At 41.3% G+C, this 24,490-nt stretch overlaps 1 protein-coding gene across 1 annotated transcript in view; it reads left to right on the forward strand.

Moving 5' to 3' along the window:
* The window catches only part of DGKK (diacylglycerol kinase kappa), a 112,395-nt gene that overhangs the window by 25,271 nt on the left and 62,634 nt on the right, over positions 1–24,490 (forward strand). The window contains exons 2-4 of the mRNA XM_046672625.1: positions 18,103–18,213; positions 20,125–20,205; positions 22,187–22,291. Coding sequence (XP_046528581.1) covers positions 18,103–18,213; positions 20,125–20,205; positions 22,187–22,291 — 297 coding nt within the window. The remainder of the gene's footprint in view (positions 1–18,102; positions 18,214–20,124; positions 20,206–22,186; positions 22,292–24,490) is intronic.

The following is a 24,490-nucleotide window of genomic DNA, read 5'->3' on the forward strand; positions in this document are numbered from 1 at the left end:
AGTACACACACACACACGTAAAAGCCTCCAAAGGCATGAAAGATAGCAGAAAGAACTTCATGGAGAATGTTTCTCCAAAGGTGTACAGACATATAACAGTATGATACCAAAAGCATGATCCATAGAAGTAAAAATTGATAAATTAGGGCTCTTCAAAATGTAAACCTTTTGCTCCGTGAAAGACCTTATTAAGAGGATGAAAAAGCAAACTACAGACTGGGAGAAAATATTTTCAAATCACATATCTGACAAAGGATTTGTTTCTAGATTATAAAGAACCCTAAAAATTCAACATTTAAAACAAAAAATCCAATTGGAAAATGGGCAAAAGACATACACAGACACTTCATCCAAGAGGATATACAGATGGCAAATAAGTACATGAAAAGATGTTCAATATCATTACACATTTGGGAAATGCAAAGTAGGACCATGATAAGATGTCACTACACACCTATTAGAATGGCTAAGATAAAAAAGCAGTGACACCATCAAATGCTAAAGAGGATGTGGAGAAACTAGACTACTCATACATTGCTGGTGGGAATGGGAAATGCTACAGGTACTCTGGAAAATAGTTTGACAGTTTCTTTTCAAACTAAAAATGGATTTACCATATGGCCCAGCAATTGCACTCTTGGGCATATATTCCAGAGAAATGAAAACTCATTTTTACGCATGTGTTCGTAGCAGATTTATTCATAACACATGTACACATGTACATGTGTTCGTACACATGTGTTCGTAGCAGATTTATTCATAACAGCCAAATACTGGAAACTACCCAGATTCCTTCAGTGGATTAATGGTTAAACAAATCGTGGTACGTGCATACCATGGAATACTGCTCAGCAGTACAACTTTGATGAACCTCAAGGAAATTATCCTGACTGTCAAAAGCCAATCTCGAAAGTATACATACTGAATGAGTCCATTTATGTAACGATTGTGAAATAACAAATTATAGAGATGGAGAACAGATTTTTGGATGCCAGGGGTAGGGATGGGAGAGGGCAGAGAGAATAGGTGTGGCCATAAAGGAGTAACATGAGAGAGTCTCGTAGTGATGGTACAGTTCACTATCTTGATTGTTGTAATGTTTACTCAAAGCTACACATGTAATAAAATTGCGTAGAGCTACACACACACACAATGAGTTCGTATATAATTGGTGAAAGCTGAATTAGCTCTCTGGATTGTACCAAAGTCAGTCTCCTACTTCTGATATTGTACTATAGTTATGCAAGATGTTAACTTTGGGGGAGGATGGATGAAGGGTTCACAGGACTTCCCTGTACATTTCTTTGCACATTCCTGTGAATATATAATTATTTCAAAAAGAATTTTTAATTTTAAAAAACCAAGAGTAACATTCTTTGGATGCTCTATATTTTGTTTTATATGTAGGGAATAATTAATTTATTTTGTGTATTAAAAATAATTCTTGTGTATTAAAAAATAATTTTCTGTATTTTTGTGCCTAAATATAGCACAATATATTATTTTTAAAAGTACGACCTTTAGTGTAAAAAATTGGCAATTCTCTGGTGTGGGGATGTGATAGTGGAAATGGGAGGAGGTACCTGAACACACCTGAACCCAGAGTTTTATAGCACAATGTTCACCTGTAATTGACAAATTTAATAGGGTTGTTTGTTTAGGATTTTGTGACAATCAGTCCGCAGTTGTGGCATGACTAATCAAAATGCACTTATATTTGGCTTTTATAATGTGTTTTATGTTTTCACTTAAATATGGTTATATAAGCCTGAGTGAATTCATACTCCATTCCGAAAATAGATAGCATTACATCTTAGACTCAAGCAGAGTATCCAACTAAGGCAGAATGCCTGGCCTGAGACTTGAAAAATGTGTATTTCACATGTTTCTTAGCTCTTAGTTGTTCTAGGTTGTTTATTATGTGGAGAGATGGCCTTGTGACATTTACCTTGAGGGAATTAAGCATTTTGAGTCAAGAAGCCTCTTTTGGGGCTGTAGGTTACATTAGAATTCAGAACTCAAGAAGAGAATAAAGAATGTTATCAATGGACTTTACCAAGATCCTTTGTTGAATTGTTTCAGTGAGGCCCTGAAAGCATTTTGGCCCAGGAAAATAGTATCATTTTTATTTATTTATATCAATTTACTAAAAGGTTTATACCTAGGCTAATATATATCCACACATATATTCTGCAAAAAACATGTAAGTGGCAATAATATAAAATGAACATGATCTGTAACACATTTTGGCATTCTTAGAAATAGATGCTATTGAGAAAATATGAGGTTTTGCTGTACTTTAAGCTTGAAGAAGGAAAAGCACTCTCTAAGTGTACCTATTGAAGCAATGAGTTATGAAGATGATAACCTATTTCCTCATTGCCTTTGTGGGATGTTGAAAGGATAAATTAGGCAGAATGTGTAAAATATTTGAAACTTCATGGAAAATGTATGCTTGACACTTTTTTCCGTACAGGAAAAGGTTTTACGTACTGAATTCTGCCTTCCTGATATCCCTTCACTGATATCTTTTCCTTTGACTACCACTTCTCTCTTTGATTCTCCCGTCCATTCACTCCAGAACTACCTTCTTTCATCCAAATATCTATATACCCACCCTAGTTTCAAGCCATCAATCAACATGTCCTCTTAGCTCTGAACATGCCTTTTGGAGGACATGTATATGTGGGACTCAATTAGGAAAGTGAGATAGACCAAAGGGCATCCCAAGGCACCTCTGGGTCCTTGGATGAGGATATGGTATGTGCATATGCTTTACACATTCGGGGGTCAGAAAGATTGTCCCTTTTCACACTTAAGGTTTATGAGGTTTTCAGTTCACATTTCCTGTGTTATTTCTCATTATGTAAGGTGCTATTCCTGGCTAAAAAATAGTTAAGTGAATCATGAGCCTGGAGAAGAGTCTTAGTATGTCTCTAGGTGAGAAAGACCTAGAGAAATCAAAAAGCCCATCAGTTGGGAATGCCAAGGTGGGAGTTCTGTCCATCTGAAAAACCACAGAGATTGTAGGGAGTTCCCTTATAGCTTACTTCTCTGTAATAACCAGAGAGAGTTCATTGGCATGGGCAATCTCCACCTACTCTACATTCACTTCTCCGCTCTTGGTTTTCCACTGGTCTCATGTTGGTAGAGCAAATCTTCAGCTGCTGCTGCAGAATTGAGAGCTAGGTAGAATGAGCATTTCCTTTCTCTGGGGTAAAATGAGGGTAAAAGGAGGAGAAGGAAATTTAAGAAAAGAACAGCCATTTGGAGGGGATGGCTTAAGTATATTGTCATCTCATACAACCATGGGCAAGGAGATGGATTTGTTGACTATGAAGTCCACTGTAAACATTTTGAAAGGTGCATAGATAAAATGAGAAGATGCGTTTGCCAGTTTTTGTTGTGTATCTGTACATTTAGAGTTCCCTTGAAAGCCCAAGCACATGAATGGCAAAGTAGAGTAAGAAGGGGTTGGAATTTTTGCAGAAGTTGTTATATAGATAGTTGTAGTATTCTGGATTCTGTCCAGTAAAGTTGTAGGTCTTGTTAGTTGGTATGATAATAACCTGCACTTGGTTGTTTGTTATGTGGGAAAATGATCTTGTGATATTTACCTTTATTTCATCTAACTGGTTTTGAGTTTGCAAGTTTAGACATCTAAAAGCTAATCATTATCTCCTCGATAATTGGCCTGGAATTAGGATATACTGTCAGTAGAATAAGTTGCCACCAGGATAATGGTGGTGCCCTGGTTATGGCAGATTAAGGCAGCTCTTGAAACTTTCCCATAGGTGTGGTTAATGTAATACAACAGAAGAGGATGTTTTCAACTCAGCCATCCTTTTGGTCCTTCAAGAATTGCCTTGCTGTTTTAATATAAATATTGGAGAGGATTAGATTTGAAATGTCTATGTGCTAAGTTTAAAGAGATACAAACACCTGGATTCACTAATCCTAACTGTTCTAATCACCACTTGTTATAACACTGGTTTCTTTTCCAGGCTGGAATAGAACATTTCTTGTAACTTACCTTAACTTTAAATCTTCATACCTATAATCAGAAGCCTTTTTGATGCTCTAGGTTCTGGTTCTGGGAAGAAGAGTTCAAAAATCCCAGCACTGAGTATCTTTATGGGGACAGCAGGCACAAATTCTTCTACAGATTAAATTTGCTTTTCTATTTATAGTCTTTATTCCCTTTCCCAGTGATCCCTGCTCTGTTACTCATGGGAAGGAGAGAGTCTGTGCTTGTATGGACTAATCCACAAAAGTCAAAAGCACCCTAACCTCTGGTAGTAAAGACCCACTGAGCTTGGACTATTAGTATGAAACCTATGCTCACAAATTTGAGGCAAAACAGTGATTTCAAATTGACACCTCAATACCCTGTTGCAACTACATATATACTCACACTTAACAAGCCTTTTGTTCCAATTTAGGGATCAAAAAATATTGCCACCAAATCCACAGAAAGAAAGAAGAAATATGTATTGAATTTCTACTTGGCGCTAAACACTTTCATGCATTCTCTTGATCTTAAAGAGTTGAGTGTCATTACTATATATGTTTTTGCAGATAAAAATGCTGAAGTTTGGGGGCCAGCCCAGTGGCACAGCAGTTGAGTTCACACATTCTGCTTCAGCAGCCCAGGGTTTGCTGGTTCGGATCCTGGGTGCGGACCTACACACCGCTTGTCAAGCCATGCTGTGGCAGGTGTCCCACATATAAAGTAGAGGAAGATGGGCATGGATGTTAGCTCAGGGACGGTCTTCCTCATCAAAAAGAGGAGGATTGGCAGCAGATGTTAGCTCAGGGCTAATCTTTTTAAAAAAAAAAATGCTGAGTTAAATTACTTGCCCAAGGACACACACCTAATAACTGATGGAGCTGAGTTTCAAAGCCAGATTTATCTGACTCCAAAATGCACTCCTTTTTACTGTACTAAGTTGGCTTTTGCCTAAATATATATACTTGGAAATACAAGAATCTTCGTTTGTTTCCTACAACAGCAACTGGCTTTTAGGAGCCAATTGATACGAACATTTGAGAACACCCTTTCCCTGAACATTTAAGGACATCCTTTCTCATTGTCCTCCCCAGGTGAATTTTTCTCCTACTCAATTTCACTTTATAAACATTCATCAAGTACCTACTATGGGTAAGTTGTGACACTCTGGGCACTGTGCCCATCAGACAAAACTCGGCTATGACACGTATTTGTGATTTACCAAGAGAATTTTATGCTGAGTTTGTCTTTCTGACCTGTTCAGTTTTGAAGTAAATTCTTTTCCTGGGCCCAGAGCCTATCCCTGCGGTCTTTAGTTTGGTGGGAGGCTACTTTACGACAACAGACCTGAGCAATATTAATAATTTCTTCTATTATGTCTTGGTCTTCCCTTGATGAAGCAAGTGCCAAATTTTAGCATCTTTATCTGCAGTTTCTAGCAAGGAGATGGTAGCTTGAGAAGTGGCGTGACTTGCTAACATAACAGGTTACTGCTGGAGCCCCAACGCCATGGAATTCAGAGTCCGTTAAGCCCACTGTCTCTCCCAGGTGCTATATTGCTGCCCATACTGCGCCAAGGTACAAATGTTTTTGTGAAAATTCACAAGCTGGATCATTCAGATCTCTTGTGGTTTTGCAAACTATCCACCATATCTCTTACCTCAAATCAACCATCACTTTCCAGGAGAGAGAGGCAATGTGTATGGTATAATAAGGAGAAATGCATCTAGGATTTGGGATAAAACAGACTTCAGTTCAAAGTCATCCCCTTTGTAACTGTGTGTGGTCTTGGAGAAGTCAATTGACTGTTCTGAGCTTTAGTGCCTTATCTATCATGTGAGGCTGGTAATACTTACCTCACAGTATTGTTGTGTGTATTAGCAATAATGTAGAGAATGTGCCTAGCAGGATGCCTAACCATAGTGGACATTTCAGAAAAGATGTGGAAATCAAACTTGTGTCTGTCAGAACATTACTTTTTATCATATATGTGGAGGGGTGAAAGGGACAAGAGGTGTTAGCTGTGTCTCCATATTTCTCTGTGTATCAATTTTGGTGTGCCTATATTGCTATTAGTAAGTCTGTGTCACACTGGACTCTGCCCTGCCATCTCCCCTGCTCTTTCCCTTTCTTAAACAATCCTAGTGTTTTAGGCCCCGCTTCAAATTAAAGGACAGCCCCCTCCCAATCTCAGAGGACAATTTTGCCTCCTGTTTATTTTTTGTGTGATTCGGGTCTAGCTGTCTTCCAGATCTCAGCTGACAATCTTTCTCTTCCCATTTTAGTCAGAGCTGCCTTCTCTCCAGCAACTTTGAACAGATAACCGCACATGTTGATTAGGGCACAATCTCAGAGCCGATGAAATGGTGACTGAGAGATGATTCCAGAACCAGTGGAAATCCAATGTGTCACCAGTGGGAAAATGAGCATCTTCTGTCATCTACAAGTGTGTGACTGTTTGCTGCCACCCCTCCAACGTGACGTGTTCATCCTATTCTTAATTCTTTTCTACTCCTCTGCTTCTCCCCACTTCCAGGCCTGTCAGCTTGAGTTACAGTAGCACCGGTCTCTTCCATTCTCTCTCTCTTTCCCTCTCCCTTAGTGCATTTGTACTTTTCTGGTGGCCCCTTCTAGATAGGCTATCAAGAGTTGAGCAGCACAAAATCCAGATGGTAACAGTCAGCTTTGCTCTAAGCCCTGGCCAGTGGGTGTTAGAATTTGATTGCTGTAGTTAGTAGCTATTTAGGAGTTGAGCAGTCTTAATCCCTTAAACATACCCTGGCTAGAGAGGGGCGTGTAGTTTTACTAGGTGTTTTTCTGCAGGGAGAAGTTGGAAAAGGATGCAGATCTGGATGGTGTTTCCACAGGGAAATAAACGAAGGTCCAAAAGTATGAAAAGGGTATCGGTTGGTCTGAGTGTAAAGGATCTGAAGAAGCTGTGGGAAGCAGCCCCTGGGAGGGGGAAGCAACAGTAGCAGCACTGCTCTCAGTCTTTCCTAGTAAGATCCTTGTAGAATGTTTTTGTGCAGTAGCTGCATGGCCAAGTTAATTTTTCATTATTGTTACTAGGATCCATTCAGGTCAAAGAAGAATTTCCCTTTGGGCCCATCATGGTATTACCTTCATTAACCGCGAGGATGCCTGCCAATGGCACACTTGAATATGCCATACTTCTTTACCAGCAGTGGTGGCAGAGAGTATATTGCAAGATGGACGAAAAGGGGAAATTAGGCTTTTAAGATACAGACTATGAATTAAAATGATATCAAACAACACAGAAAACATAAAATGTAGTGAAAAGAGCCTTGTTCCAGAAGTCAGGAGGCCAGAGCAGATTTATCACATAGTGACCTTGGGCAAGTCATTTACTTCACTTCCTTTAGTCACAGTGTTCTTATCTGGAAAAAATAGTGTTATCTACCTCATCTACTCCCCAGTGTTGCCTTCAGAGCCAGGTGGGAATCTTCAAGATCTTTATAGCTGAGAAAGTGCTATGTAAATTAAACAATGATTATTACTGTAATTACTTTAGCATTTAATATTAATAACAAAAACAAAACGGAACCAAATAGTTGTGATTCACACCACCAATCTCCCCCCAGTCCTGCCTCCTTCTGTTGACTGACATTGAGTAGAGTATAATTTGCAATAAGACCAGTGATTTAAACCTGACTTTTTTTCTTTCACTGAGGGAATAACTGGTTTTCCATGTCCATAAAACTCCAAGAGAGATTTTAACTCTGCCTTTTATTAACCTATTAGGGAAGTTACCCAATCTCTCCAAGCCGCAGTTTCCCCATCTATAAAATGAAAATTGTTATGGCATCTACCTTTTATAGTTGTTATTGGAATCAAATGAGAGACCCCATGTAACATGATTTAACACAGTGCTTCCCACATAGTAAAGACTCACCAGCTTTTAGCGATTCATCTTATTATTACTCCAGGAAGCTTGTCCCTGGGGACCTCCTTTTACTAATTGGCACAGCTTTTCAGCTTTGTTACCCAGCCAGTAATTTCTCTGGAACAAAGGCCCACAACACAGTCTCTTCCTTGACAGGTCAGTGTTTCCTGCAATCACATCTCTTCCCTCCATTTTCCCTCTTGGCTTGGGGGGTTGTCAAACTACCACACCTCCTGCCTCCAGGTGAGGCAATTTTTGCTCAGCCAGGGACAGTCCTCCACTCAAAGGCAGCAAGGTCACCCATAGCTTTAGGAGTTGAATGGAATCTCCTATGGGTTTTTCCCTCACCCTATCCCCAAGACAATCCCACCCATGAGGTGCCCTTACCTGAGACCTTGCTCCTGCTCTCACCCACCAGTGTTGGGACAAGGCAGACAAGCATACACACACACACACACACACACACACACACACACACACACACCCTGCTCGCACACATGTCTCTCATTGCCCTACATACTCTAGTGATTTAGTGAATTTCATGTTCCCTAGACCACTATTGCTGCAAGAGGTTAGCAGAAGCAACTGGTTCTAGCATCAGTTTCTGTCTACCAACCTCATGATTCTTGTCAACACCACTTCATAAGGCTGAGAAAAAATAAAAATGCAAACTCATGCATCCACTCTTTATTATCTAACCACTTCATCCGCAGAGGACCTATTAGTGAAAGTGTTCTTAGGTCTGTGCATGCCTTCAGATGGCTGTCTGTAGGAGGCCAACTTGACAATAAAACAATCTTCCCAACTCCTCAAGTGCACACAGTTAGATGATTTGGGCTCACCACAGCCACATTATTAGAGGCATTGAAGTCATGAATGGAAAGGGACAGATATTTTTAAAGACCAAAGCACAGAAAGCACAGATTGAGTCTTTATCACTTTGCTCTTTGAGTGAGTTATAGCCAAATGAGCTATATATTTGCACATTTGCAAGGTTCCTTTTGACCTTAGGTTGCTAGCATTTAAAAATACCTCTAAAGGGGGCCAGCCCGGTGGCGCAGCAGTTAAGTGTGCACATTCTGCTTCAGCGGCCCAGGGTTCGCAGGTTTGGATCCCGGGTGCAGACATATGCACTGCTTGTCAAGCCATGCTGTGGCAGGTGTCCTACATATAAAGTAGAGGAAGATGGGCACGGATGTTAGCTCAGGGCCACTTTTCCTCAGCAAAAAGAGACGGATTGGCAGCAGATGTTAGCTCAGGACTAATCTCCCTCAAAAAAAAATACCCCTAAAGGCTGAAGTGCCCAGGTTTAGGAGCTTCTACACATGATTGAGCATGTCGTTACAAAGTATCAAAATATACAAAACATGGGATTATGGCATTTCAGGCATCTCTCCAAAGAACTGTGATTTTTTTTTCCTTTGAGTTTGTGAAGTCATTTGAAGTACATAGTCTCCTTCAGCTAAACTAGTGAGAAATCTGCAGACGTTACTGGTCCATGGCTTTTCCTGCTGGGTGAAATAGTGGCCCCTGGGGGAAGAAATAAGCAGACCAAAGTGATCCCCAAGTTGGATCTGACACCCAAGCCACATTGTGATAACCACCATCCTATAGATGCTTGGTATTTGGAGGGGCCGGCCAGTACAGGCAAACAGATCTAGATTTAAATCCCAGCTCTGCTACTTACTGTGACTTGGAGCTAGTCACTTAACCTCTCTAAACCTCAAATTCTCCACCTCCCTCACAAGATTATTGCTGTGGGTGTTAAATGAGATAATGCAGGTAAACCAAGGGCAAATAGCAGACATTTGTCAGCTAGAAACAACTGTCTTCCTTTGGAGAGGGATGGTTGCAGAGAAACTCACAGAAGAAATTGCTGCCTTGGCTGCTTCTATGCGGACATCACCAGAGTCAGAACAGAAACCAATGGTCTCATAGTAGGCGGTTAGGATAAAGAAGGCATGTGGCTTGGTGGTGGGACCCCAGGGCTGTAAGCAGTGGGGGGGATTGTCCCTGAGAGAAGGAACATCCACAGAATGTTAGAAGAAGCTGTCTATCTTTGGCAACTGATGGTCCGGTGAAAGGGTGCGGAAGAAGGCAGCTGGAAGCACGCATGCTTTGTCATTCTTTCTAAGTTGATAGCACTAGATAAGATAATTGGTGTCTTGGCCTCTGTGATCTTGGTTAAGTTGAAGACCAGGGTCCAAGATTCCCTGGTATCTTTCCTTTAGAGACTATGTGACCACGAAACTTCCTTTCCTACGCAAGCAGTAACTGCTGCTGTAGTGATAGGGGTCTTCAGCTAAGCTTCTACTTACACCATTTCTTTCACTGGATTTCCTCTTCCAAGCTTTTGGTTCCCTCAAGACCCAAACACAATCCTCCTTCCCTTAGTTGACACCTTTAATCTTCCCTGCATTTGCAGAGCAAAGCCAACCTTCTGCAAGAAGCCTTCCCTAAGCCACTTTTCTCCCCAGACTTCCAAAGCCTGTCCTCTTGATCCAACTCTTGGAGTCAAGCCATCTTCCTGCTAGTCTCCTCACATCTCTTTCCCTGCTGTTCTGCTGGAGTCCCCAAAACTATACGCATGTTCCGGGAGGCACTGCCAATACAGAGCAAACTCAATGGCTGTGGTTATAGGGCACCTTCACTCACATTCAGGAGGTCAGTGAGGATTCTCCACACCACTGAAATAGAATGGCTTGAGGCCCAGTCCTGGTTCTGCCACTAATTTGCTGTTTGACTTGGGTAAGTATAGCCCCTCTTGGGGCCTTATTTTCATCATCTCTAATAGGGTTGGGAGGGAGAAGATTACTCATTGCTAAGGTCAAGGTTAGCTCTGAAAGTTAAAAGGCAGTTTTTTGGCAAGAGCACAAACTTTGAACTACATAGACCAAAGCTTATATTCCTACCCTGAACCAAGTTACCAGTGGTCCCTCATAGCAGTGAAATGGCTTGTTTAAGGCTGTACAGTTCAATGCAGCAAAACCAGCATTCAAACCTATGAGTAAGTCTGGGAGGACAGAGCTGAGCTCTTCCCCCTTCCTGGCTGCTGCTAGTCCCAGGGCAATTACCAAGAGCCAGGTTACTGCTTTCTGCACTTTGTCAGGCTGGGTCCAAATTGTTCAGCTCTTCCCCAACCCCCAAGCAATTAGTGGTCCTTACCCTTCTTAGGAAACTCCAATAATAAAAAAGGAAAGGGAGAGAAAGCAGAGAAATTTGAGAAAACATATGTTTTTAGGCCCTATGGTCCCAGCGGACTAGTTTTAAAGTCACCAACCCTTGATATTTATCTTATCAATGTACTCACACTGGTGCAAAATGACATGTATATACAGAGAGTCATTGCGATATTGTTTGTAATAGAATAAATTTTAAACCACTGTCCATCAATAGGGGACTGTTTAAATAAATCACATTACCTCCATACAGTGGAATGCTATGCAATTGTAAAAAGAAATGAGACCGCTCAGTATGTGTCAGTATTGAAAGAGCTCCATAATATATTAAGTGTAGAAAGGAAGAAACAAAAGGTGCATAGAATGCTATGATTTATCTGAAAAATAAAGAATATATGTGTATATATGTGTATGTGTATAAAATATCTTTAGAATGATACACAAAAACTAGTTAAAGTTTTTTCCTAATTCAGAGAAAAACGTAGTGTCATTCTCAACTTTCATTTCACCAACAGAAAGTAGGGACATGGATGATTCTTTATAGTTCTTCCTAAGCACAGGAAGCAGTGGGAGAAATTTGCAGCTATAGCCCTTGCGAACCTGAGCAGTAGAAAGACCTGGATCCTCAGTGCTGGGGTGACCAACAGGTCTCAGTTTGCCCATGACTCTCCTGGTTTAGCACTGAAAGTCCTGGGGAAATTGAGACAGTTGGTCACTGTATTCCTCACCCTCCTGCTGCAGCCCTTAGCCAGCCAGGCTTGCTAGTGCCAGGAAGGGAAGCTCCCAGTAGTGGGATGAGTGGAGCTGTGGCACAAGCCCCTGCCTCCACAATTCACAAGAGACTCACACTTACAGAGTGGCAGGTACATGATCTGTGAGATATCCTCATCTAACAGACAAGGAAATTGAGGCTCAGAGAGGTTAAGTGATTTGCCCAAGGTCACACAGCTAGTAAGTGCTGGAGCCAGTCTGTCTGACTCCTGCCACGTCAACAGGACCCTGGGGAATGTAAAGCTTTCAGTGAAGCGGGGCGGGCCTGGCCTTTCTTAAAGCCTAAAGCACCCGGAGTTGCATTTTAACCAAATCAAACATTGTTGCTCTGAATCAACTTTGGCAGGCCTGTGTTAGGAAACGGCTTTCTTCTCATCACCCCTGCCCCCAAAGCAAAGAGAATAAATGTTTCAGGTTTTTGGATTGAAGGAGACATAGGCAGAAAGCTGGCTCCCCTTGCTGTGCTCATAGTGGGAGTCTGGTTCTCACTTGAGGAGCGATCACCTACTCCTTCCCCAACTTGATCCAGCCTCCCTCCCAAGAACAGTATGAGAAAGTAAAACAGAAGAGCAGCCAGCTAATAACAGGTAGTGGAGCATGTCATGATACTAGCCTGCTTTTTGATTGGATAAGGGTGGAACTCGATTTGGCTATGCAATAGGAGTTCCTTCTGCTAGGAAAGGGTAAAAGCATCCCCCAAAGCCACATCCATCAAAAACCCACTGAGCTGTAGCAAAACAGATGTAGCAGATAGTAGAATCTTTGGGGATTTTGTAGGAGCATAGGAAAAGGTCACAGCAGCAGCTATATTTGCCCTTTCCCAATTAAGCAGCAGGCAGGTGTTAATTATATATAGGAAATTGGGGTGCTTTGCACACCCTGTTGAGATATTTTATAGTAGATATTTTATAAATAGGGGGCAAGGGAAATGCTTACCCTCACTGTTGGCCATTAATTTATACATGCTGAGTTGGAGAGCATGGGGGAGAGAGATCGCCTGTGCTGGGTGCAGGAGCTTCTCGGAGTAATGGATTTGGCAATTGGCTTATCAAAGAGGATCCAAAAAGAAACTGAAGCAGAGATTTCCAAAGCTCTAGCTTTCTCTGCAAAGGCTGCCACAGTTTAGGCAAAAACATTTTGCGTGAATGCTGTACTCAGGACCTGAATTACCTATGCTTCGATAAGTCCTTCGTTCTTGGATTTGAATGGAGCCCATTGATCTCTATGGTGATTGAACTCAGCACCACACTCAGTCTCACTACAAAACAGCCAGCCTTGAGAGTTTAAGAGTAGAGACTGCAGTGTTATTTGCTTTTTAATGTCAGATAGAACTGGCAGGAAGGACTAGGAGGCCTGCCTGCGTTATGTTCTGGTTTAAGAATCATCAGATGGGTCACATGGCATTTCAGTAGGTACAAGGCTCCTATGACCCGTCCTAACTTCTTCCTATCTGCAGCATCACAAATATTGCTACAAGAAAGTGGCAGCTTGGACCAAGAGGATTACAGGTGTGGCCCACTTAATACAACAGCTGCGTGCCTGTAAAGGTGCCCACCGAGCACAATTTCCCGTATAAAATCCTGTTCCTTATTGCCTTTCATAATAACATTAGGGATGCATTCTTCTAACAAATATTTCAACCCTAAGATGCTGCAAAATCTCAAAATTGCTGAACAAACACTGATGATCTTATTTGAGAGGAAAAATTTCAAGCGTCTTGATAATGTTTTAGAAATAAAAATCTATGGGCAAGCTACTCAAAGACCTGAAGTTCAGTGTGTCTTTCATAGGGCAGAATTGAGTTAGAGGCCTTTCGCTACCTTTCACTTCAGAGGGCTGCTGGGAGGATTCAACAGCAAAAGTAAAAGCACTTTATCAATTGCAAAGTGCTGTATACGTGTGTTTTCTCATTACTCTTCTAGTCAATCTTAGTCACTTTAAAAAAACAGGAGAATTCCCCTCTAGCCCACCATGGATTACCATTTGCCTCTTAGAGGGAAGCTCATTAACAGTTTTAGTACTGAGTATTCAGAGCTGTTCACAGAACATCTTTTAATTCTTAGCTATCTATGGTCATGTCTTTTAGGACAAAGTTTGTGGGGTAGTGTGTTCACTCTGTGATGTACATACTAATTAATCAGGCACTCCCGGTTTTCTTGTCATGGGTAGAGTAGTGGAAAAAGTGCAGAGCCTACCAGCATTTTGTAATTGTGAGTCCTTGAGCAAAGCAACGACAAATGCTCAAGCCTCAGATTTTCGGTCTAGAAATTGGGGGTGATACTCTGCATGGTCGTGGTGAGGGGGCAATGAGATGATGTTATCTGCAAGAAGCCAGGAACTGAGAGGCATGAAGCAAATCCTCTTACGGGACAGGCAAGGGCTCTCCTTCCAACGCTTCCCTTTGCAGGATGTGTTTGTTTCTTCCAATTTTTGTCTCACGTCCTTGTTAAGTTTAGTGGCCTCAGGCAGGTAAAGATTCGTTTGCATGCACATATTTTATCGACTTGAGGTAACCCATTGATTGAGTGATTTTTAGCTTCTGCTTGGTCAAACAGGCTTCTAGGGACTGCTTATTGGGTTTTTAAAGAAACAATGGTTTATTTAGAAATAGTGATTGGGTTAGTAGGTAAGTTTCTCCCAAAGAAGGACAGAGTTTAAAAGGAAAGGAACTACAGGAACTTTACCTTCTCCCAACCCAGGTTTGGATATTTGTAGAAGTTCAGAGTTGATGATATAGAGCCTGTGTTTAAAATTTAAGAAACTGTTATATGGCCTTCTAACCTTTCTCCCTACTATACATAAATCACATCAACATTTATCTGAACCCAACTTGGTAATATCTATCTCAGATGTACAGGTTCCTCGCACACAAACTCTGAACTCATATACTCAACCTCCTCTGATGCTAGGAGTCCACCACTCACTCACTTTGTTGTCTAGAGAAAGTGACAGTAGCTATAGTTCAGAAACTGCAAACTGGTTGCCTGTGGACAGACTTTGGCCTGCATACATGTTTTGTTTGGCTCTCGTAGGTTTTTTTTTTTTTTTAATTAATTATTTGCTAACAGTTTAGTGTTACAAAGCTTCACACAAATTTTAGCTTGGATTGCCAGCTTGTCTTGAAAAATGGAATAAGTCGATAACACTAGTCAGCATTCAGTCATAACAATCACCTAGAACTTAGTAGCAACTGGACTTAGGCTCTCCGGTTTCCCTATCGGGACTTGTTGACTCTTCTGTTACCAACCAGCCTTCTACTGGCATTGGGTCAACAGCCCTATACTTAAAGCTAATGTATTCAAAGTGTCTAGTTTAATATCATGGGACAGAGACAAGATAATTGAGATGTGGCTAGTGTACCCAGTGACAGGATGCATGAGTGGCTAGCCACTGTCTTGGTAAAAGCCTGCATTTGAACCAGAAGGTAAACATTTAGGGCATGGAACATGAAGATCCAACACTCTTTCAAATAGTTCTCTGAGCTCACATGACTTTGTGTTTACCTACATGAATTACCAGTCCCTCCCCCTCCACTCCCACTATCCATATCATTGAGATAGGAAATGTGCCTATAACTTCTTTAGCTGTCCCAAAGCACCTAGCAAAAGGTAGAGTCCATAGTAGGAGCTCAGAAAATATGAATGAAGCACTATGTCCAACGATAGATGTACCATGAAGTCTTTCTTTTCTTTTCTTGACTATGATAAATGCTAGGTTCATGGAATGAGAACTGAAAGTTTTGATGATTTGCTGTATCTTCAGATTAATAGATTAATTAATTGGTTTGCTGTATCCTTGAATGGATAACGGGATGTCATTTATTAGCAAGGCACAGGTAAGGGAAGAAAAGAGAACATTTCTTAAGTACCAGGAAGTGGAATTAAAGCGTGATCATCACTAAGGGTTGATGGAAGGAAGTATCTGGGAAAAGAGGCTGAATTCTACTTATTTCAGTATTTCAAATCACCAGGGGAAAGGAATTTTCTGAAGGAACCAGAAGGCCCAGAGTTCTGGGAATTTTCTGGAGGAACAAATCCCCCTCCTCATCTCATCGTTAATTACCGCCTCATCCCGTTATCCCACCCATGAAGGGAACAAGAGAGGAGAGCTGAAGTTAAGGGAAGCTTTAAGCTAAAAGTGGAAGGAAGGGAAAAATATTCAGCCAAAAACTGTAAAAGGAGCTATTACACGGGACACCAGATATGACAAGATAAGACCAGTAGGAGAAGTGTTTAGTAACTGACAAAGTAGAATAACTTGGGAAAGGGGCAGAAGTAATGGGTGTGGCTTCAGTCATACAAAGTTGGAGCAGTTGAAATTTTGAACTTGAGTCTTTAGCAGAAAGGGGTAAATGTGACTGCCTAGGTATCATGAAGACTTAGTATGGAATACATGGCATAGATGTGAGAAGGTTAGGAAAGAGAAAATCAAATCATTGAAAATGTATACCATAGGCCACTTGACCAGAAAAAGGAAAGAGTGATGTAATCACAATGCTTAGACAAGAGTTGTTTTCTCATTGATGACTCAATTTCAACAATTTAAATATAATTTCTCACTCTCCCTGCCACCTTCCCCCTTCCCGTAAGATCTTATTGTACTCTTTGTCTTGACTCCTTGGCACCATTCTTTTGTAAGCATCTCAAGGTTGGTACAATAAAATTGAAACTCCCATAAGTTATGAAGAAGACTCAGGTAAACTTTGATTGCTTGTGAACCGACTTTTCAATTGACATACAGAGGTTCTGTCCATTAGTACTATCTTATTGGTTAGAGAACTGAACAGAGTGTAATAGATGTGTGTATATTTGGGAGAATGAGAGTAGCAAAGGACTGTTAGGTCAGGGTCTCAGACTCAAATGCCTTCTGGAGTCAGGTGCCCCGTTTGAAGGGAGCTGCTGCTACTTCATTCCAGCAGATTGTTGCCATGTGAGTATATAGATCTGTTACCAGATGTTCTGATTTTTTTTTTTTTTTGGTGAGGAAGATTGGCCCTTAGCTAACTTCTGTTGCCAATCTTCCTCCTTTTGCTTGAGGAAGATTGTCCCTGAGCTAACATCTGTGCCAGTCTTCCTCTAGTTTGTATGTGGGATGCCACCACAGCATGGCTTGCTGAGTGGTGTGTAGGTCCATGCCTAGGATCTGAACCTGCAAATCCTGAGCCACTGAAGCGGAGCCTGCAAACTTAACCAGTATGCCACCAGGCTGTCCCCCTGATTGTTTTTAGAGAAATAGGAAACTTGGATTTTTATATGAAATCTTTTGCCTTTTTAATATTATCAACTAATTAAAAACTTTGGAAAATGCTAGGTGAGCCAAGCAAAACACTTCTACAACCACTCAATGGTGAATTCCAATTTAGATGATGAATGGAATTCATGGTAGATAGAGCCTTGATTTGGTGACTTAAACTAAGTCTGGCTCTTTGTCCAATTAGTATGGGTTTGGTTCCACCTTGGTGGGTGTGAGTACTTCTCCCAAATGGCAGTCTTGCATGTTGGTTTGTATCCTATAAATGTGACTGAGAACTTCCTCAATTCTCAATGGTAAAAATGGTAAGTAGACTCTATGCTTCGTTAGAGTCAGTCTGTTCGACGAATAACTGAAAAATCAGTGGTCAGGCTATGAGATATGTAAAGAAAATAATCAGAAGGTAGTTCCTTTTTGGTGCCCTTTTTGCTCCCTCCCCAGGTTGCGAATCCTTTGGAGGCTGTGGCAAAGGCTTTGGATGTGGTTCTAAAAGTGTTGGGAAGTTATTGGAGGCTTATGAGCAGGGAAGGGACATGATCCAACTGAATATTCTGAAAGGAACACTCTGAAAGAGCTGACAAGAAGGCCCTGTCTAGAGCTACAACCTGGAGACTTCCCAAATATCTGCCTCTACGGGACTCAGCCTCTCCCTCTACCATTTGTTCTTTCCTAAGAATGTTGTTCTTATATTTGTGTCCATGTCCCTCCTTCCTACCCCCTACCACCAATGGAGATGTTCTCCATGGTTCCTGGGCCATGTATCCTAAGAAACTTAGAGACTGTTTCATCCTGAATGTGTTATCCAAGGGTAACCAATGCCTTTTCTGATTGAGCTAACTTCCTTGTATTCCTGCCTGGCCCTCAGGCCATGTCTCAGATATGTGACAGAAAGAGAACCTTCCAGATATCTGATCTTCTCAACTGAGAGAACAAGTGATATGGTCTTGCAAATTGATCTAATTACACATTGCTATGCTTCTATCTTTCAGAAAATACTGAAAGAAGGACCTCTGCTGAAGAACTGTAACTCCTTCAAGAGATGGAAGCTTAGATATTTTCTGGTTCGAGGACAAAGGCTCTGCTTTGCACACCATCCTGCGGTAAGAGAATATATACATATATATGTATATATTATATGACATATATATAATCTTGTCAATTGAGTTAGTGAGTGGGTGCCAGGAAATGTTTTGTGGGGAGATGGGCCAACAGGTAAAGACACATTGGCAAATATTAAGGTGGAAGTTGAAACCTTTTATTTTTCCTTTAATTTGCCCTTTTGGGCCAAAGACACTTTTCTCTCCTTTCCACTTCCTCTTTACCATCCCTTTCATAGATTCCTCAATTAGCTTCTAACACCCAGAACTACATAATTTGCGGGGCCCAGTACAAAATGAAAATGCAGGGAAAAAGTGAAAGATACTAAAATGTAAAGCAGTTATTTGTCATGGCATCTTATTTTTTTTTGAGGAAGATTAGCCCTGAGCTAATATCTGCCACCAATCTTCCTCTTTTTGCTGAGGAAGACTGGACCTGAGCTAACATTCGTGCCCATCTTCCTCTACTTTATACGTGGGATGTCTACCACAGCATGGCGTCTGCGCCTGGGATCCGAACCGGCAAACCCCGGGCCGCCGAAGCAGAACGTGCAAACTTAACCGCTGCGCCACCAGGCCGGCCCTGTGACATCTTTTATTTGCTATTAAATGTCATTCAAGTAAAGAAAAAATAAAATTTTGTTATTAGCAATTTTGCCATTCATCCGTATATTGTACAATGCCAGTTTTAAAAGCAAATATAAGAGCATTTAACTCATGAAAAACCACCAAAATCATATAATTTGTATTTAGTAGCTCATACATGTGTATATATTTTGTTCTCAGCAGTACACAAGACTGGTTTGACAGCTTTTATTCACATCTTGATACTTACACATTCTACCAACACTCCCTGAAAGGAAAAGGAACTATGGGTTGCCCTATCTTTCTCTTTCCTCCAATGTTATCATTTTCAGCATAAATAGCTGGCTAATACATGGAAGTAACATAAGTAAGAAAGAATACACTAGGGTTCATTGGTTGTTCGTGTTTCTTAGAACATCATTGTTTTCTTCCCGTGTTTAAAGCAAGTTCTGTTTCCAGCATAAAGTATGGCCTCTCAGGGCTGTCACCTCCCCTACTTGCTCGGTCATAGATGCAACGTGCTTACTTTATACTTGCTTTGAGTCTCACTGAACTCCCACACATCATGAGTCCACTGGAATTCTATGCTCATGGGCATCCCGAGTGCAAATGGAGTGACAGGACATGGAATGGACATGCATATTGTGCATATGTCCTCTGCTCATGTTCATGATCCATTGTCCCACTGGACTTTACTTACAAAACACATGTTTAAAGATAAAATTATTAAGAATTTCAAGATTGCAACAGCAGAGCATTAAACCGAGTGTAGGGCCCTTCTGAACATAGGGCCCTGTATGACTGCACAGGTTGTGTAGCGGCGAAGCCAGTTCTGTCTGTATCCACAGTACTGATTTCCTGCTGCTGGCTGGATGTTACCTCCTATAGCCAGTGTATTAGGAAAACACAGGCCGCAAATTGGATGGGCCTAGTACCAAAGTCAAAGGCTGCTGGCCAATAAAATAGGAGCTAATAACTCCTATCTGCTTCGCTAGGCCCCTAGCTAGACTACATCCCATTGTCTTCGCCAGCATGGATCTTTAGTTTTGAATAATTCTGAACTACCCAAGCCTTCCTCTAAATCCACATAAAGGTTTTGGGAAGAGTCGTGTTTTGGCCTAGTTTGGTTTGTTTTTTGTTTGTCACGTGATATATCATCAAAAATCACGATGCTAAATAAGTCCCAGCACTCAAGTCAAAGAAATGATTGGATCATGACTGCCAAAAATGCCTATTAGTGTGCATGCGTGTGTGTGTGTGTACCTTTAGTGTCTCTTTGCCTCATTAACCAAATGGTTTCTTTTCCCTCTCCCTCTTATATCTTTCCAGTTTGCACGCTTTGAAACAATTGATCTGTCTCAGGTCGCCTTGGCAGAAAGCAGCTGTAGAAACCTTTACCACAGTTTTTGTGTACGTAAGACTGGGAATGACTGAATGGGCAGGGGTGGAAGCTAGCTGGGAAGGGGGTTGCCATACCCACATGTTGCCTCTTTGGAGTTCAGCTTTCCCAAGTCTGCTTTGATTCCAAAGCATGTATAGAAATCCACTTAAAGCAGCATTGCAAACGAGTGCTAAAGATTATTCATGCAAACATTTTCTACCAGCCCGCTGATGGGGAAAAAAAGTGATGGCTCTGTTCCTTATTACCAGCCTGATATAAAGCTAAACTGATTTCATGGTGGGAGGAGTGACTATTACAAAAATCAATCCTCCTGGTGAAGGTGACTTAGAAGAGTATCATTGGAAGGCTTTCAAGAGACTGCTAGTATGTTGTAGAAAATATCAGGATAATTGAGCTGCTTGGCCTCCTTTCCTTTGATGAGGTAGAAAAGAACCTAAATCCAAAGTGAAAGCTACCCTGTGCTGAGATTACTGATGAGAGTAGCTCAAAGAAAGCAGAAGATTTTCTAGGGAAGTATTCAAGGGCTTGGCACTACTGAAATGTCATAAGGCTTTGGTCATTCAAGTGAATCCAGACCAAAAAGCTCACTGAAAAATAGCAAGTCCATTGGCCTAGGAATTCTCCTACCCACCTCCTCCCAGAACTGTCTTCTCTCAGCCTCAAGGGTGGGTTATGGAGACTGGGGTTCCTCTTCAGGTAGGAAGAGGGTTGTACTTAGCAGACTAGAGCTACAGGCCTAATACCATGCTTCAGTGGCTGATCCACACTCCATTCTCTTTTGAAAGGAGAGCAGCTGAATATAAAAAGGGGGCCCTACTCTCATTTCTCTCTCATTACACCACACTGACCCAGGGTAAAACTGGGGGTTCTGTTGACCCAGTCCCCAAAAGCTTAACTTTTGGGTGATGAGCATCCAGGCTAATGTTTTTGGTCTCCATTCTACAAAGAAATCCCAAGGGCTGGGTTGCCCCTTAGCCTAATTACAACACAGAGGTACTGTTCATCAGCCTCACACAAGAATGGGCTTAGACCAAAGGAGTAGCTGTTATCACAATTCCCATTAGTTTCTCTTCCCATCTGTCACAGAATCATGCTGTGCCGCATGCAAAAGGAGAAAGAAATTGCTTGTTAGTGTGGTGAGCTCTAGCTCCAAGTTTTAGGGGGCTGGTAGTAAAGGCAAGTAGGGCCATCGAAGCAATGACTGATGCTATAGCTATCCATGTTCCTTCCTACCTTCTGGGAAAAGATCAAGTCCTGAGCATGGTCTACCTCTGCTAGACCCTCAGCATGGTTTTCTCATTATTCCTGCCCAGGTTCTTGCACCAGGCAGCATTAACAGAGACGGTGATAAAATTCTCTTCATGTAGTCCCTGTCCATATAAAGAAAAAAAACTGGATTTTTAGATTCCTCCTTCCATTCTCACTCTCCTCCAAACAGAAAGAGGCACACCCTGATGAAGCACATACCCTTTCACCATTTTTAAGTAGACAGAGTAGCAGTAAGCAAGTAGGATTTTCAGGCAACCTCACTTGAGTAATAGGTGGGTGCATGGATTAGTGTTTAAGAGCATATATTCTGGAGCCGAAGAATCTGGATTTTAATTCTGATTAGCTTTTTACCTGCTAGGTGACCCTGGGCAAGTTATTTAACTCCCTTGCCTTGGTTTTCCTATGACGTGAGAAAAATAATAATCCCCATCCTATGTGGTTGTAATGAGGATTGAAATATAACAATATACACAAAGTGCAATAGAACAATGTCCGGCACATACTAAGTGCAATTAAAGTGTTATCTATTACTATTATCGTTATTATCTTGGGTGGGTATCTAAGGAGCTGCGTGTTGCTCTGGGAACTTCTGTCTTACATTTAAGAAGTGAATTGGATTGTACTTGGTAGATCCGTCTAATTTTATGGAGAGTTCACAGGCTCTGTTTGGGGGCAAAGTTGTGGAGTGCGAACCAGCTAATAATGTGACTTTCTGTTTAGGTGATCACACCACAACGAAAAGTTACCCTGGCTGCACCCAACCGGAAAGACATGGAAGAATGGATTAACGTCATAAAAACTGTCCAACAGGGAGAAATTCGTAAGGTAAGGGAAATAATAGAGAATCCACACAACTCTCAGGCGTAAACCCTTAATTGATTGCATTAGTTAAGCCACCTTTCAAACAGGGAAATAATAAGATGGAAGCAGAGACCATCTGGTCAGGAGCTATAGATAAATATCATTAGGAAACCTGTTTAGAACTATTTATAAATAGGAATAATTCACTTAGATTCAGACTTTGGTAAGTATGTGGTTTAGATACCTCTGCACATGTCCACTTGATATGTATACGGCACTGTATGCCCAATGGATGAGGCACTTAAGATGTATGTGAGCAGCTAATTTAGATGTTCTTGTGCTAGCAAAGCTGCAATCAGCAGTCTTGACTTGGGTCTGCTGAGTGACTACAGTAACGGCTAAGGAAACTGAGGCTCACAAAGGAGAAGGAACTAGACCAAGATGAGATAACTGCTCAGTAGCAAAGCCAGGATTTGGACCCAGGCTGTGTGACTCCAAAGCCTATGTCCTTAACCACTATGCAATTCTACCTCTCTGTTCACTGTCTACCACAAAAGAAGTGTAGAGGGAAGAGCAAGGAGCAATCCTCCAAAAACTTAGCAGAGTTCTTTTTCTCCTTAGCAATACCAAACCCCTGGCCACTGCCCCTTGCAACAAGCTGTGCCACCATTTAAACTCTGGGCTGTGCCTTCAGCCCACTATTCTTAGACCTACCTCAGTTAGAAGTTATGTAAGTTTCAAGAGGAAAGGGATATTTGTCATTTATTTACTTAGAGCAGTTCTGTCACATAGTAAAGGCTCAATAAATATTTGTTGAATGAATAAATGAATCTGAGGGTAATCTTGGAGCCATGGTTTAGAAAGGGAATGATACATGGTTCATCCTAAAGATAAGTTCTGCTGTGAAGGTCTTGGAGATAAAGGGGAAGATGACTCCACCCTCAAAAAGATCCTGATGTCTTAAATAATTAGCAAAGGATAGAGGATTGTTATAGGCATTTGAGATGGAGCCGTGTAGAATGTGGCTTGGTAATAATGGGTTTTAGAAGTGAAAACAATGCCATGGAGAAAAATCAACTGTCCTCACTCTCCTAGGACTTCTCAGGCTCTTGACCACTTAGTTTCATAACTCATAACTAACATTCTGCTACTCATGGTTATGAATACATGACAAGTTGACTGAACTGGGGCCCAGGTACCTCTCCATATGTCATTAAGGCCTCTCCCAGGCCCACATTGTATATGCTTAATTGAAAGATTTTTTGCTTAGAATCTGATGATGGTCTTTACATGACTTAGCACTCAGCATTTCACTCATTTGTTACTTTCTTCTTCCTTTCCTGATGGGGAAGCACATCCTGTCCCTCTCACCTACCCATAATGAGGCCACTATGGCACAGAATTAGAGGTAGCCACAAAAAGTTGTCCCTTCTATGCTCCTCTCAATCCCCGCCCTGTAGCCCCATCCCTTTCCTTCCTTTAGCTTATCTCTATCCAAAATGGAGCTCCTCTTATGAATCACACATTTTCAATTTGGCATGAAAGGTCACATAGGATATTTTGAATTTTAATTATTAGTCCAGGAATGCAAAAACTTCTAGAGAAAGCCATCACATCATTTATGTGCCATTCCTGACTCAATTGAGCTGAACACCTTGGTGTTGACTACCAGCACAAATTAGAAAGGAAAAAAATAATAATCTGCCTGTTTACTCTCTTGGAGAAGTTGTGAGTTTCAGGTTGTAATCACAAGCTCTGTGGAGCTGCTCTAGGAACCTAAATCTATTAAGGAATACTTTTAGCTGATAAGTAAATGTCTTACCACCAACATCTTAGCAATTCATCTTGCTTGAGGCTTAAAGAGTCAAATATGCTTTCTCTCATATGTACCTTATCTTTAATGGTCTCTTCTATCCTCTGTCACCACCAATGCCTGACATAGGGTGAAGGAAGATTAATCATGGCATTAGTGGTCTATTAAAGTCACTACAAAGTAATTGGATAAACTATTGGAAACTAGTCAGTACATGTCAAAGAGTGAGCCCCTACTGTTCCATAGAGTACAAAAGAAGGTGTAGCCTTGGTTCCTGGCCTCAATAAGCTTTTTAGGTAGTTGGGGAGACAAGATATACACAAAAGAAGAAGTTAAATGACAGTACTCAAGATAAATAACAGCTTTCAGAGATGTTACAAGGCAGTACATGATTGATTGCCAAATGAAGG

The sequence above is a fragment of the Equus quagga genome, chromosome 10 (assembly GCF_021613505.1).
Source record: "Equus quagga isolate Etosha38 chromosome 10, UCLA_HA_Equagga_1.0, whole genome shotgun sequence".
In the NCBI taxonomy this organism is placed as follows: Eukaryota; Metazoa; Chordata; class Mammalia; order Perissodactyla; family Equidae; genus Equus; species Equus quagga.